Below are 17,474 nucleotides of genomic sequence, written 5' to 3' on the forward strand. Positions count from 1 at the left end.
CGCACAATTGGTCCAGCGTCGTCTGGGGTAGGCTGTCATTGTAAATAAGAATTTGTCTTAACTGACTTGCCTGGTTAAATAATATACATTTAAAAAACACATGATCCCTTCCTGTCCAGAGGGATGTAGAGACCTGGTGTGTGTGTGTGTGTGTGTGTGTGTGTGTGTGTGTGTGTGTGTGTGTGTGTGTGTGTGTGTGTGTGTGTGTGTGTGTGTGTGTGTGTGTGTGTGTGTGTGTGTGTGTGTGTGTGTGTGTGTGTGTGTGTGTGTGTGTGTGTGTGTGTGTGTGTGTGTGTGTGTGTGTGTGTGTGTGTTGCAGACAGTGGACCCTGGCTCAGAGCTGAGCTGTTCTGAGGGCCATACAGCAGGATGTGGAGGAGCTGTGGAACATTAATGCTACATTGAGGACAGAGAGTAACACAGAGGAAAGAGAACAACACACTGAGGACAGGGAACAACACACTGAGGACAGGGAACAACACACTGAGGACAGGGAACAACACACTGAGGACAGAGAACAACACACTGAGGACAGAGAACAACACACTGAGGACAGGGAACAACACACTGAGGACAGAGAACAACACACTGAGGACAGGGAACAACACACTGAGGACAGGGAACAACACACTGAGGACAGGGAACAACACACTGAGGACAGGGAACAACACACTGAGGACAGGGAACAACACACTGAGGACAGAGAACAACACACTGAGGACAGGGAACAACACACTGAGGACAGGGAACAACACACTGAGGACAGAGAACAACACACTGAGGACAGGGAACAACACACTGAGGACAGGGAACAACACACTGAGGACAGGGAACAACACACTGAGGACAGGGAACAACACACTGAGGACAGGGAACAACACACTGAGGACAGGGAACAACACACTGAGGACAGGGAACAACACACTGAGGACAGAGAACAACACACTGAGGACAGGGAACAACACACTGAGGACAGGGAACAACACACTGAGGACAGAGAACAACACACTGAGGACAGGGAACAACACACTGAGGACAGGGAACAACACACTGAGGACAGGGAACAACACACTGAGGACAGAGAACAACACACTGAGGGAACAGCTCAATACAGCCAGGACCAATCAAACACACACACACTGACTGACAACTGAACACAGTCAAGTTCAGTAACTACTCTCTCTCTCTCTCTCACACACACACACTCACTCACTCTCTCCTGTCCCCTGCCATCCTCTGTGTAGGAGCAGAATGTGGTTGTAGTCAGTCAGAGAGGCAAGGCAGGTCTTCTACCACATCATGACCTCTGTCAGGGGTCAACTGTAGTGCAGGCACAGGCCCACTGTATGTACCCTTCTATCTACATCAATCAACTTTTTGATTGTCTGGCTGATCTATCTGCCTAAATGACGCCCAGGGAAGTCTATAACTTGTGTAAGTTGGGTGTTGAACAATGCTGCATGATTTTTCTTAGCTGCTGGAGCCTACCGTCTCCTCTCTCAAGCAGGATGTGGCCGCCATCATACAATGCACATGGGAACACTCGGGAAGCTTGTTTTGATTTCCATCCTGGTCTGGTCTTGTCCTGAAGAGAGAACTGTATTGACTCCATCCACTACCCAATCAAACCAATGCGAATTCCCAAATTGAGGGTGGGACATAATTGAGGGTGGGACATAATTGAGGGTGGGACACGAGATCATAAGGGTGAATAAAATCCAGCTTTTTGGTTCTGTATGCCAATTGTAGTGTCTTTACTGTTGTTTGTATGTGTTAGCCGGTGTAAACAAGTGTCTCCTTTGGGGTTCAATTGTACTGTCTTATCTTCTTTCAGTTTAGAAATAAAGAAAACAACTCAAATGAATAAAGAAATGATCAATGAATGACAATCTAGTAATTGGAAATCTTTATTGATATAAATTTAAATAAGAAAATAGATTTTATTTTAATATTTGACCAAAATTAAAGTAATTTTTATTTATAGAATCAAAATTAATAGCTATTATTGTTGAAACATCAATCACATAATGTGCCACCTAATCATGAAGGTGATTATCATGTCAAATACTATCTGACATAAATACGGTATAGAGCTTATACCGTCTAAAATCAGCACACATGACAAAGTGCTAACATTGCTCTTCTGAGTATCCCAAATCAAATAATATAATTCTAGTGCGTAGGTGTGAGGCGGTTCTGTATCTACAGATCACGCTTTAGGAAGGTTTTTGCATTAGTTTCAACAGAGCACTTCACATCCTACCCTGTTATAAAATTAATGTTGGTCAATGAACAATGGCGGCAGTGTTAAGGTAAATAGATTTAGTTCAATATGCAAACTTCAGACCAATTGTATCATTGAATGCAGACATCATTGGCCATGCTCATCAATGCCTCATACTCCAACATGTTTGAGTGGAAGCCAAGTGTTATGCAAAAGAAGGGGTCCAGTTCAACCAGAAGGGTTTTCATTATGGAACATGCTTTAGCTCCTTTATTCAGAACCATGTCAATGACTTCACGTGCCTTCACTGCCCTCTCAGGAATCACCTTCACTTTCTCCATTTCAAGTTCATTGAGAACTTTCCATTGCAGAAGTCTGTCCAATAGACTGTCGAGCACAGGTCCTGACACTCGATTTACAAACTCGGTCCTCCTAGAACACAGCAGCTGCTCTGCAGAACTCCTCTGACTGGTCCCAGCCTGATCCCCTCCCACCAACACAGCATCTGGGAGTAAGGAAACACCAACACATATTCAGCTATGTATTATTATACAGTTACACTCCCCTCCATATTTATTTGGACAGTGAAGCAAATGTAAAAAAAAATTGACTCTATACTCCAGCATTTTGGATTTGAGATCAAATATTTCATATGTTTCATTTCTAAATGGTAAAACAGATATGCATGAAAATACCCTCAAATAAAAGGTGACATTCTGTACTGTTGCCTCATATGAAACATTTCATCTCAAATCCAAAATGCTGGAATATAGAGTTACATTTTTACACATTTTTGCTTCACTGTCTAAATAAATATGGAGGGGAGTGTATGTGTGCTGTGCAACAGCAGTGTTTATGAGAGTGATCAGCTGATCCCTTCTGCATCCTCTTTAACACCACTAATCCACATTACTGATGAGCTCAAAGTAGGGTGGGTATGGTTGCTCTAAACTACAGGCCTTGAGGTCTGAAAACCATGATGGATTTCATCCTTCCTCTTTAATCAGGGATTAATTCAGATATTGGACACCTCAACCATATTCAGGTGGGCATACGGTTGCAATACCTACTACCTCCTAAATTAATTTATAGATGAACTCCTACAGTTTTACCTTGCAGAAGGACACGCCTTGTCCACACCTCGTCTCCATTAGCCCCTCTTTCCAGAAGTCTCTTGACGCACGCCAAGGATAGGGGGCGCTACAGCGATTTTTGAAAAAAATACGTGCCCATTTTAAACGGCCTCCTACTCAAACTCCGAAGCCAGGATATGCATAAAATTAGTAGATGTGGATAGAAAACACCCTAAAGTTTCTAAAACTGTTTGAATGGTGTTTGTGAGTATACCAGAACTCATATGGCAGTCAAAACCCAGAGACAGATCCTAACAGGATGTGGAAATCTGATTTGCGGACTCAACTTCAGCACTTTGCCTATAAATCACACCGTGAGTTAGGATTCATTGAGCACTTCCTATGGCTTCCACTAGATGTCCCCAGTCTTTACAAAGTGGTTTGAGTCTTCTACAGTACAAACTGACCGAATGAGAGTCTGTGGAACCTGGTCATAGGGGGAGGGCCATTACCATTATGACGCGGGCGCCCCTGGCTACCCTCCCCTTTCGAAATGTTTAGAAAGACAATGCAACCGTCCCCCTTCAATATTATTGAAGCTCTGGTTGAAAAAGGCCCTAAAGATTTATGTTATACAACGTTTGACATGTTTGAACGAACTTAAATATTTTTTTTTGCACTTTCATGAGGAGAAGTCCCGCGCACGACGGTACATTTTGAGTAGCCTTCGGAACGCGCTAACAAGAAGAAGCTATTGGGACATAAATTATTAACTTTTTCGAACAAAACTACATTTGTTGTGGACCTGGGATTCCTGGAAGTGCCTTCTGATGAAGATAATCAAAGGTAAGGGAATATTTACAATAGTATACAAGAGTAGATTTGATATTCGATTGTTCCAAGATGGCGCTGACCTGTATCGCTAGCCTATTTTTCTGAGTATAGCATCCCCTTTTATTGCAAAGTGTGATTTCCCAGTAAAGTTATTTTTAAATCTGGCAATGCGGGTGCTTTCACGAGATGTTAATCTATAATTCTTTGAATGACAATATTACATTTTAAAAATGTTTTCGAATAGTAATTTAGTAAATTGTAGCGCTGCTTCACCGGATGCATTTGAGGGAAAATAGTTTCTCAACGTCACGCGCCGATGTAAAATGCTGTTTTTATATATAAATATGAACTTTATCGAACAAAAGAATGCATGTATTGTGTAACATGATGTCCTAGGTGTGTCATCTGATGAAGATTGTCAAAGGTCAGTGCTGCATTTAGCTGTTTTTTGGTTATTTGTGATGCATGTGGTTGGTTGGAAAATGGCTATGTGGCTACTTTGACGATATACTCCTCTAACATAATCTAATGTTTTGATTTTGCTGTAAAGCCTTTTTGAAATCGGACAACGTGGTTCGATCCAGGAGAGGTGTATCTATAAAACTATATGAAATAGTCCTATATTTGAGAAGAAAAAAAATATTAAATTTTGCTATGGTTCGGTTATGAATATGGCGATATGATTTTTCGCTGGATGTTGATCCCGCATGCGGGACGAGCGCTTCATGATTACACATTTTTGCTTCACTGTCTAAATAAATATGGAGGGGAGTGTATGTGCGCTGTGCAACAGCAGTGTTTATGAGATTGATCAGCTGATCCCTTCTGCATCCTCTTTAACACCACTAATCCACATTACTGATGAGCTCAAAGTAGGGTGGGTATGGTTGCTCTAAACTACAGGCCATGAGGTCTGAAAACCATGATGGATTTCATCCTTCCTCTTTAATCAGGGATTAATTCAGATCTTGGACACCTCAACCATATTCAGGTGGGCATACGGTTGCAATACCTACTACCTCCTAAATTAATTTATAGATGAACTCCTATAGTTTTACCTTGCAGAAGGACACGCCCCGTCCACACCTCATCTCCATCAGCCCCTCTTTCCAGAAGTCTCAGTTCCACATCCTCTGTGTCTGGTTTCAGGAACACCTGAAAGGTGGGGTGGTAGTTTGGACCGTAGCCCCAGTATATCTGAATATGCTGAAACACACATTGACAGTAGTTAGATTACATTGTAATTTGAACTTACTTATAGCTCAGCCAAATGGTGGCTGTTTGCATCGATTCAACATGTAGCACACCAGCTATACCCTGGCATTATTTGGCTGAGCGATAAGGAGAAATTGAAATGTTTTTTTTTGTCAACTGTGTATTTCCATTTGCGGAATATTTAGATAAAGCCTGGAATAAAAGAAAAATAGCTACCTATAATTAAATTATACAAATATTTAGCTTCTATGTGGTAAATGGCACATGTATATAGATTGTGTATAGGCTTGTCTTCCACATGAAATTTCTCTTTGTGCCAGGCTCAAGTGCCTTCATTTTTTAAATGTATTTATTTATCTGTATATGTATGTATGTATGTGTACATTTTTTACTGCTCTAAGGGTATAATTATTGTTTGGATTAACATATTTACTATTATGTATTGATGTTTATTTTTTTCATTCTTTATGCGATGGGCACTGCAGACAACACCATTGAATTATCACAGTGAATTTTTGTAACGTTTGTTTGTGTCAATTAATCCCATAAGGGATGGGTTGCCCACTGGCGATTTGACAGGAAAATAACATTTCATTCATTCATTCATTCATAGAATCGTCTTGAAATGAACTGAAAATGGTGGCTGATATTCTAATCAAAGGCAGTCGACCGCCGTCTGTTGCACTGGTGTTTCCTATATTAGGAATGGAGCACTTACCACTTACAGAGTTGTTTAGAACAAGCAGTCTATAAGTGACACCTCAGCAAAGTGAGGTAATTATTGTCATGGAATGTACAATGTTCAGTATCAGTGTACATCTGGCGCCATGTGACATCATCAATATGTGACATCAGTCAGAGTCTACCTTAGCTTTAGGGTAGATGTCCTGTATCTTCTTCAGATCACAGGAGAGACTGTATGTTTCTCCTCGAGTAAGAGTGCAGTCTGAACAGACTGGTATGTAAGTGCATGCTCTCTGTTTCTCTTCCACCTGCAACAGAATAACTGATGATTATCAATGAAGACACAAAAATAAATTGAAGCTTTTTGGATTTGAAGTTGAACAAAGTTACACCAGGTGAACGCAAGAACAAGTGAGACCATTTCCTGCCTAAAGGAAAGCCACGTATAAAAAAATATATATATATATTTTTTTTTCATAATTTCATAATGTTTTGCTTAATTTTTGAAAAGTTTTGAGAATGATACAAATATTAATTTCCACAAGGTTTGCTGCTTCAGTGTCTTTAGATATTTTTGTCAGATGTTACTATGGAATACTGAAGTATAGTTACAAGCATTTCATAAGTGTCAAAGGCTTTTATTGACAATGACATGAAGTTGATGCAAAGAGTCAATATTTGCAGTGTTGACCCTTCTTTTTCAAGACCTCTGCAATCCGCCCTGGCATGCTGTCAATTAACTTCTGGGGCACATCCTGACTGATGGCAGCCCATTCTTGCATAATCAATGCTTGGAGTTTGTCAGAATTTGTGGGTTTTTGTTTGTCCACCCGCCTCTTGAGGATTGACCACAAGTTCTCAATGGGATTAAGGTCTGGGGAGTTTCCTATCGATGTTTTGTTCCCCGAGCCACTTAGTTATCACTTTTGCCTTATGGCAAGGTGCTCCATCATACTGGAAAAGGCATTGTTCATCACCAAACTGTTCCTGGATGGATGGGAGAAGTTGCTCTCGGAGGATGTGTTGGTACCATTGTTTATTCATGGCTGTGTTCTTAGGCAAAATTGTGAGTGAGCCCACTCCCTTGGCTGAGAAGCAACCCCACACATGAATGGTCTCAAGATGCTTTACTGTTGGCATGAGACAGGACTGATGGTAGCGCTCACCTTGTCTTCTCCGGACAAGCTTTTTTCCGGATGCCCCAAACAATCGGAGAGGGGATTCATCAGAGAAAATGACTCAGCAGTCCTCAGCAGTCCAATCCCTGTACCTTTTGCAGAATATCAGTCGGTCCCTGTTGTTTTTCCTGGAGAGAAGTGGCTTCTTTGCTGCCGTTCTTGACACCAGGCTATCCTCCAAAAGTCTTCGCCTCACTGTGCGTGCAGATGCACTCACACCTGCCGGCTGCCATTCCTGAGCAAGCACTGTACTGGTGGTGCCCCGATCCCGCAGCTGAATCAACTTTAGGAGACGGTCCTGGTGCTTGCTGGACTTTCTTGGGCGCCTTGAAGCCTTCTTCACAACAATTGAACCACTCTCCTTGAAGTTCTTGATGATCCGATAAATGGTTGAGTTAGATGCAATCTTACTGGCAGCAATATCCTTGCCTGTGAAGCCCTTTTTGTGCAAAGCAATGATGACGGCACGTGTTTCCTTGCAGGTAACCATGGTTGACAGAGGAAGAACAATGATTCCAAGCACCACCCTCCTTTTGAAGCTTCCAGTCTGTTATTCGAACTCAATCAGCATGACAGAGTGATCTCCAGCCTTGTCCTAGTCAACACTCACACCTGTGTTAACGAGAGAATCACTGACATGATGTCAGCTGGTCCTTTTGTGGCAGGGCTGACATGCAGTGGAAATGTTTTTGGGGGATTCAGTTCATTTGCATGGCAAAGAGGGACTTGGCAATTAATTGCAATTCATCTGATCACTCTTCATAACATTCTGGAGTATATGCAAATTGCCATCATACAAACTGAGGCAGCAGACTTTGTGAAAATTAAAATTTGTGTCATTCTCAAAACTTTTGGCCACGACTGTAAGCACAACAGTTCTAACATACATGACAAGACATGTTTTGGTTTGCGCATGGATTTGGTCTGTACCTCATTGAGGGGCACATTCGATGGCAGGACGATCACATTCAGAACTGACCGAAGATGGCTGAATGATTGGAGGAAAGGCAGCACCTGTCCCTTGATCGAGAGGAAGGGTATAAACATTCTGACCAGGCCCCATAAGGAGAGGTCTGTGATGTTCACCACTACGTGTGTGTCAGTCACCCTCAGTGGTGGTAAAACCTCCACACTGTCACCAGTAACATGGGCCACAGACAGGGAATCAAGACCATCTCCTGCAAAACAAATATATCTTACTCATCCACTGTCATTTGGCTGTTGTATTGGTCATCTTGATGATAGTTGTGAGTGGTGTGTAACTCACCAGAGAGAATCTCACAGTGTGGGAGATGTAGCTGACAGATAGACCCCTGAAGACACTCAATACTGAACAGGGGTCCTGCAGGAGTCTGGCCTGTGGAGTGCAGGAGATTCTCATCCCATTGGACAGTTCTGTACAGCACCTCCATTTCCCCCTTCATCAGAAACACCAGCCCTGTCAAACTGCACTGGAACAGACCTGCATGGGAGCACTGAAGCCTGGAGGACACAGGACAATTATTAGTTACAATAATTACCACAAATCCTCTGAATCAACTGTATTAATGTTATCAGCAATACATTGTTACCTGTATGTAGTTTCTCTAAATTCTGTGGATGTTTCAGGTGTTAATTTTGTTACAACAGCAAGGGTCTGAAATGCAGAAAGAAAACAATAAAATCAGCAGTCTTATAGAAAGACCACCATCGATCTGGACTGCAGTCCTCTTAATGGGGCAATCCACAATTGAAACATTAAAGCGTTCTCCCCACCACTGTTTCTGTAAAAAGCTGAGGGATGAGGCTAGAAAAATGTAACCACTCTCAAATTCATAGACAGCTATGGATGCAAAGACTGACCATCCATGATATCAAAATTATAGTTTCAACAATGCTTTAAGGCTATACAGTTTTTGTTTACATGTAGGGGAGAGTGGGGCAAGTTGAGCCAAAGGGGTAAGTTGAGCCACCCCTGTTTCTAGGAAACCATACAGAGGTCATCATTTCATGGAGTCTGTGACACCACATGGAAAAAGTGGTAAGTAAGTTAGATCCAAAAAACTGATTTTCAACAAGTCAAATAAATGTATTGTGTTAGAGGTTTCGTGATGCTTGTATCTAAACCAAAGTAGATAATTGTAAGATTGTTCTATACACCAGGTCTCTATAAGCTTTAATATGAGGTCCTAAACCTAGCATGAAAAAGCATCCTTGTAGCTGTGTGGGCTAATATATTCAAAAGGTTTGCCTTGGGGTATGTTGTGCCAATGGCCATGGGGGAAGTTGAGACAATGGCAAGTTGAGCAAATTGAAGTATTTTCTTCCAAGGCGTAATGCAAGGCATTATCTCTGGGATATGAGGTAACAACAGTTAAAACTATGTTAAAAGTGTTTTAAAAAGTGTTTTTAGGTGTCAAAAGATGTTTAAAATTATTAAGACAAAAAAGCAATTTTGATTCTGTTGAATTGTGATTGGGAAATATAGATAGAAATGTATAGACGGCTTAACTTACCCTGTCCCGAGGCTCAATTTACCCAATACCCGGGGTAAATTGTGCCAAGAGACCACTTTTTTTTGGACAAGCTATGTTTTCAAAACTGTAATTTTTACATGAATTCGGATTATTTCCAGGGATACACAACATCCTGAAACATACAGTATGTGTAGATCTATGTTAGATGCTGAATGCAAAAACTGTTGTGACTTACCACACTCTCCCCTACTTTTTGTTTTACAAACATTGGAGTAAAACTAGCTTATATTTGGGGTTCTGATGGAGTACGACAGTTCAAATCATTTTACAGGTCACATACATATGGTTAGCAGATGTTAATGCGAGTGTAGCGAAATGCTTGTGCTTGTAGTTCTGACAGTGCAGTAATATCTAACAGGTAATCTAAAAATTCCCCAACAACTAACTAATACACACAAATCTAAAGGGGTGAATGAGAATATGTACATGTAAGTATATGGATGAGCGATGGCCGAGCGGCATAGGCAAGGTGCAGTAGATGGTATAAAATACATGTGATATGACTAATGTAAGATATGCAAACATTATTAAAGTGGCATTATTTAAAGTGCCATTGTTTAAAGTGACTAGTGATCCATTTATTAAAGTGGCCAGTGATTGGGTCTCAATGTAGGCAGCAGCCTCTCTGAGTTAGTGATTGCTGTTTAGCAGTCTGATGGCCTGAGATAGAAGCTGTTTCTCAATGTCTCAATCCCAGCTTTGATGCACCTGTACTGACCTCGCCTTCTGGATGATAGCATGCCTCCAACTCAATCATCAAGTTTGCAGACGACACAACAGTAGTAGGCTTGATTAGCAACAACGACGATACAGCCTACACGGAGGAGGTGAGGGCCCTGGTGGAGTGGTGTCAGGAAAATAACCTCTCCCTCAACATCAACAAAACGAAGGAGCTGATCGTGGACTTCAGGAAACAGCAGAGGGAGCACGCCCGTATCCTCATCGACAGGACCGCAGTGGAGAAGGTGGAACGTTTTAAGTTCCTCGGCATACACATCACTGACGATCTGAAATGGTCCACCCACACAGACAGTGTGGTGAAGAAGGCGCAACAGAGCCACTTCAACCTCAGTAGGCTGAAGAAATGTGTCTTGGCACCTAAAACCCTCACAATATTTTACAGATGCACAATTAACAGCATCCTGTCGGGCTGTATCACCGCCTGGTACGGCAACTGCACCGCCCTCAACTGCAGGGCTCTCCAAGGGGTGGTATGGTCTGCCCAACACATCATCAGGGGCTCACTGCCTACCCTCCAGGACACCTACAGCACCCGATGTCATAGGAAGGCCATCAACCACCTGAGCCACGGCCTGTTCACCCCGCTATCATCCAGAAGGTGAGGTCAGTACAGGTGCATCAAAGCTGGGACCGAGAGACTGAAAAACAGCTTCTATCTCAAGGCCATCAGACTGTTAAATAGCCATCACTAGCTGGCTAGCACCCGGTTACTCAACCCTGCACCTTAGAGGCTGTTGCACCACATACATAAACATGGAATCACTGGCCACTTTAATAATGGAACACTAGTCACTTTAATAATGTTTACATACTGGTTTACTCATCTCATATGTATATACTGTATTCTATTCTACTGTATTTTAGTCAATGCCACTCCAACATTGCTCAATCTAATATTTATATATTTCTTAATTCCATTCTTTTACTTTAGATTAGTGTGTATTGTTGTGAATTGTTAGATACTACTGCACTGTTGGAGCTAGGAACACAAGCATTTCGCTACACCCGCAATAACATCTGCTAAAAATGTGTATGTGACCAATAAAATTTGATTTGATTTTGATTTGACTGACCTCTGACATCTGTTCTGACTTCCTGGTGAGGACTGATCACCCTCACTAGAAAGACTAGAGACATTGGGTGACATTTTAATGGGCTATGTAAACACTAATAATTAGAAGAAGTTAATAATTTATCAATAGTCCTGTGTGTGATTCAGACCACGAGAACGACAGAATGAGAGCCCTGCCCCTGAATGAGGGACACCTGTCTCTACTCTATTTTACTATTCCTTGAATTACCTTATGGGATACAATTATGGGAACATGGAGTTATCAAGGGTTGTAATTCTAATTCTAATTGTATTTGTTATTTGTATTTAACAGGTAGTGCTTTTTTTGGGAGGGGGGGGGGGGGGGGGGGGCACATGAATCACAATGTGAGTCATGTGTCCAAAGGGGGAATTTACAGTCCCCTGGGGCCCTGGCCCTTTGGTAAATATTGACAGTTACTCCAAATGGATTGAAGATTTCCCCACCTCGAGTGATTACTTACACTTCCTTCCATCCTAGTATTTTTGTCAGCCATCTTTGCTGAAGAAAGTCTCCAGCCTTGGGTCGCATAGCATCAACTTTTTCATGGGAACCACTCAATATGATTGGTCATCGCCTAGCTGTCGCTGCTGGTGATTTGCATAATGTTGAACTTTTTCACCGCCTCCTACGCCTAGTTCGCGCTGCCCAACGGTTCCACGCCCTCTCCCCTTCTCACCGCTTTCCTTCTATTGAACATTTATGGAAAAGCGGTGTTTCACCGCGTGGCACCGCATGCAAAATGTACACGGGGCATGAGAACAGGGTCAAATGTGTGTGTCTCACGGCCAATGCTTGAGAGTTGGCAGCTCTGTTTTCTATAAATATTGAGGATGAAATATAGATTGCATGTTGTCAACAACCTAAGCCAACCCCGTCTGTTTTGCTCCATATTTGCACAAGCGTCGGTTTTGTTGCTAAACAACCAACCCGTCTATAGAGTTAACTTCTCTAGGCTAGGGGGCGGTATTTTCAAGTACGGATGAAAAGCGTGCCCAAAGTAAACTGCCTGCTACTCAGGCCCAGAAGCTAGTATATGCTTATTATCAGTAGATTATCAGTTTCTAAAACTGTTTGAATGATGTCTGTGAGTATAACAGAACTTATTTTGCAGGCGAAACCCCGAGGACAAACCATCCAATAATTTTTTCTTTTGAGGTCACTCTCTTTTCAATGGGTTTTCAATGGGAATCTAGAAATCTAAGGCAGTTGCTTGCAGTTCCTATCGCTTCCACTGGATGTCAACAGTCTTTAGAAATTGGTTGATGTTTTTCCTTTGAGTAATGAAGAAGTAGCCCTGTTCAGAACGAGGGTCGAGTGAAGTGTGCTGTTGTGGTTGAGGCGCGTGACCTGAAAGCATGCTCCACTTTGTTTTCCTCCGGTATTGAACACCGTTTATCCCGTCTTAAATTTTATCGATTATTTACGTAAAAAAAATACCTAAAGTTGTATTAGGAAAGTTGTTTGAAATGTTTGGACAAAAATTACAGGTAACTTATGAGATATTTTGTAGTTATGTTGCGCGAGTTGGAACCGGTATTTTTCTGGATCAAACTTGACATTTTGGATATATAACGAAGGAATTAATCGAACAAAAGGACCATTTGTGATGTTTATGGGACATATTGGAGTGCCAACAGAAGAAGTTCGTCAAAGGTAAGGCATGAATTATATCTTTATTTCTGAGTTTCGTGTCGCGCCTGGCGACTATGATTGTGATTGTCTGTCTTTGTTTGGTGGTGTGCTATCCTCAGATAATCGCATGGTTTGCTTTCACCGTAAAGCCTTTTTGAAATCTGACACGTTGGCTGGATTAACAACAAGTGTAGCTTTAATTTGGTGTATTGCATGTGTGATTTCATGAAAGTTTAATATTTATAGTAATTTAATTTGAATTTGGCGCTCTGCCATTTCACCGGATGTTGTCAAATCAATCCCGTTAACGGGATTTGAGCCATAAGAAGTTAACTAAAACACAGGCAGGGTTGTATCTGTTACATGTCAGGGATTACAAAAAAACGGTAACTGTCCATTACGTTACCAGCTAAAATATTGTAATATTAAAGATAATTTTGAAAAACTAGATGATTACTCAGAGAATTACTTTTAAATTCAGAAAGGATATTTGCGAGAAAAAAAATAATATAATATTTGCACTTCTCTGTTTTCTCAATGACATTCAAATTAGCATTGAAAAAAAGTGTGAATTTAAGTTTGTTCCACCTGAACGAGTCTGACCACAAGTCAGAGACCACTATGTGTTTGATGGATCGCGGGAGAAGAGCAGGAATTGTCTTTTCTAGGCTACAGTCCAAGCCATGTTTTCCAATGGTGTGACTGCTGTCGGCATCCAAAGATTATCCAACTTGAAAAAATGCTTGGAGGTAAGGATGATGACAGTGGTGTAGTCTACGGCGATGCCGATATCAGTTATTATTGAAATTTTGACGTTGAGACTGGTGTTTTGCGGGTACTATTTAATGAAGCTGCCAGTTGAGGACTTGTGAGGCATCTGTTTCTCAAATTAGACACTCTAATGTACTTGTCCTCTTGCTCAGTTGTGCACCGGGGCCTCCCACTCCTCTTTCTATTCTGGTTAGAGACAGTTTGCGATGTTCTGTGAAGGGAGTAGTACACAGCGCTGTACGAGATCTTCAGTTTCTTGACAATTTCTCGCATGGAATAGCCTTCATTTCTCAGAACAAGAATAGACTGATGAGTTTCAGAAGAAAGGTCTTTGTTTCTGGCCATTTTGAGCCTGTAATCAAACCCACAAATGCTGATGCTCCAGATACTCAACTTGTCTAAAGAAGGCCAGTTTAATTGCTTCTTTAATCAGGACAACAGTTTTCAGCTGTGCTAACATAATTGCAAAAGGGTTTTCTAATGATCAATTAGCCTTTTAAAATTATAAACTTGGATTAGCTAACAACATGCCAATGGAACACAGGATTGATGGTTGCTGATAATGGGCCTCTGTATGCCTATGTAGATATTCCAATAACAATCATCAGCCGTTTCTTTCAAAAACAAGGACATTTCTAAGTGTCCCCAAACTTTTGAACAGTAGTGTATGTACAGTTGACGTCGGAAGTTTACATACACCTTAACCAAATACATTTAAACTCAGTTTTTCACAATTCCTGACATTTAATCGTATAAAAAATTCCCTGTCTTAGGTCAGTTAGGATCACCACTTTATTTTAAGAATGTGAAATGTCAGAATAATAGTAGAGAGAATTATTAATCTCAGATTTGATTTCTTTCATCACATTCCCAGTGGGTCAGAAGTTTACATACACTCAATTAGTATTTGGTAGCATTGCCTTTAAATTGTTTAACTTGGGTCAAACATTGCGGGTAGCCTTCCACAAGCTTCCAACAATAAGTTGGGTGAATTTTGGCCCATTCCTCCTGACAGAGCTGGTGTAACTGAGTCAGGTTTGTAGGCCTCCTTGCTCGCACATGCTTTTTCAGTTCTGCCCACACATTTTCTATAGGATTGAGGTCAAGGCTTTGTGATGGCCACACCAATACCTTGACTTTGTTGTCCACAACTTTGGAAGTATGCTTGGGGTCATTGTCCATTTGGAAGACCCATTTGTGACCAAGCTTTAACTTCCTGACTGATGTCTTGAGATGTTGCTTCAATATATCCACATAATTTTTTTTCCTGATGATGCCATCTATTTTGTGAAGTGCACCAGTCCCTCCTGCAGCAAAGCACCCCCACAACATGAGGCTGCCACCCCGTGCTTCACGGTTGGGATGGTGTTCTTCGGCTTGCAAACCTCCCCCTTTTAACTCCAAACATAATGATGGTCATTATAGCCAAACAGTTCTATTTTTCTTTCATCAGACCACAGGACATTTCTCCAAAAAGTATGATCTTTGTCCCCATGTGCAGTTGCAAACCGTAGTCTGGCTTTTTTATGACGGTTTTGGAGCAGTGGCTTCTTCCTTGCTGAGCAGCCTTTCAGGTTATGTCGATATAGGACTCGTTTTACTGTGGATATAGATACTTTTGTACCGGTTTCCTCCAACATCTTCACAAGGTCCTTTGCTGTTGTTCTGGGATTGATTTGCACTTTTTGCACCAAAGTATGTTAATCTCTCAGAGACAGAACGTGTCTCTGAGTGGTATGACGGCTGCGTGGTCCCATTGTGTTTATACTTGCGTACTATTATTTGTACAGATGAATGTGGTAACTTCAGGCATTTGGAAATTGCTCCCAAGGATTAACCAGACTTGTGGAGGTCAAATATTTTTTCTGAGGTCTTGGCTGATGTCTTTTGATTTTTCCATGATGTCAAGCAAAGAGGCACTGAGTTTGAAGGTAGACCTTGAAATATATCCACAGGTACACCTCCAGTTGACTCAAATGATGTCAAAGCTAGCTACCTAGAGCTACTTGGAACCCTACTAATCCACGACTGGTCTATCGACGTCACCGCACGAAGAGGAAAAAACAGACTTACCTCCATCGCGACGTCCCCCAAAGGCCCTTCTGCTAGCTTGCTAGTCCCGGTCTGCTAACTGCTAGCTTGCTTGCTCCGGTCTGCTAACTGCTTGCTTGCTAACCCGGTCTGCTAACTGCTAGCTTGCTAGCCCCGGTCTGCTAACTGCTAGCTGTTGGCCCCGGCCTACTATCTGCTAGCTTGTTGGCACCGGCCTACTAACTGTCTGAATCGCCGTGTCCCCAGCCAGCCCAACCACTCACTGGACCCATATGTTCACTTGGCTACGCATGCCTCGCTCTAATATCAATATGCCTCGTCCATTACTATCCTGGTTAGTGATTACTTATTTCACTGTAGAGCCTCTAGACCTGCTCAATATGCCTTAACCAACCATGTTGTTCCACCTCCTACATATGCGATGACATCACCTGGTTTAAACGTCTCTAGAGACTATATCTCTCTCATCATTACTCAATGCCTAGATTTACCTCCAATGTACTCACTTCTTACCTTACCTTTGTCTGTACACTATGCCTTGAATCTATGCTATCGTGCCCAGAAACCTGCTCCTTTTACTCTCTGTTCCGAACGTGCTAGACGGCCAGTTCGTATAGCCTTTAGCTGTACCCTTATCCTACTTCTCCTCTGTTCGTCTGGTGATGTAGAGGTTAATCCAGGTCCTGCAGTGCCTATCTCCACTCCCACTCCCCAGGTGCTCTCATTTGTTGACTTCTGTAACCGTAAAAGCCTTGGTTTCATGCATGTTAACATTAGAAGCCTACTCCCTAAGTTTGTTTTACTCACTGCTTTAGCTCACTCTGCCAACCCGCATGTCTTAGCCGTGTCTGAATCCTGGCTTAGGAAAACCACCAGAAACCCTGAAATCTCCATCCCTAACTATAACATTTTCCGCCAAGATAGAACTGCCAAAGGGGGCGGTGTTGCAATCTACTGCAAAGATTCTGCAGAGTTCTGTATTACTATCCAAGTCTGTACCCAAACAATTCAAGCTTCTACTTCTAAAAATGCACCTTTCCAGAAACAAATCTCTCACTGTTGCCGCTTGCTATAGACCACCCTCTGCCCCCAGCTGTGCCCTCGACACCATATGTGAATTGATTGCCCCCCCATCTATCTTCTGAGCTCGTGCTACTAGGTGACCTAAACTGGGACATGCTTAACACCCCGGCCATCCTACAATCTAAGCTTGATGCCCTCAATCTCACCCAAATGATCAATGAACCTACCAGGTACAACCCCAAATCCGTAAACACGGGCACCCTCATAGATATCATCCTAACTAACTCGCCCTCCAAATACACCTCTGCTGTTTTCAATCAAGATCTCAGCGATCACTGCCTCAATGCCTGCATCCATAATGGGTCAGCGACCAAACGACCACCCCTGATCACTGTGAAACGCTCCCTAAAACACTTCTGCGAGCAGGCTTTTCTAAT

The 17,474-nt window shown here is 42.1% G+C and overlaps 1 protein-coding gene across 1 annotated transcript in view; it reads right to left on the reverse strand.

Annotated features, from left to right (window-relative positions):
• Positions 1–1,894: 1,894 nt before the first annotated feature.
• LOC106570292 (uncharacterized) overlaps positions 1,895–17,474 on the reverse strand; it is a 29,146-nt gene continuing 13,566 nt past the window's right edge. Inside the window, exons 6-11 of the mRNA XM_082957498.1 lie at positions 8,780–8,844; positions 8,476–8,690; positions 8,139–8,386; positions 6,213–6,338; positions 5,190–5,337; positions 1,895–2,729 (exon numbers count right to left, since the gene is read on the reverse strand). Of these exons, the coding sequence (XP_082813624.1) occupies positions 2,356–2,729; positions 5,190–5,337; positions 6,213–6,338; positions 8,139–8,386; positions 8,476–8,690; positions 8,780–8,844 (1,176 nt within the window). The 3' untranslated portion in view covers positions 1,895–2,355. The remainder of the gene's footprint in view (positions 2,730–5,189; positions 5,338–6,212; positions 6,339–8,138; positions 8,387–8,475; positions 8,691–8,779; positions 8,845–17,474) is intronic.

This window comes from Salmo salar, chromosome 01 (assembly GCF_965601325.2).
Source record: "Salmo salar chromosome 01, fSalSal1, whole genome shotgun sequence".
NCBI classification, from domain to species: domain Eukaryota; kingdom Metazoa; phylum Chordata; class Actinopteri; order Salmoniformes; family Salmonidae; genus Salmo; species Salmo salar.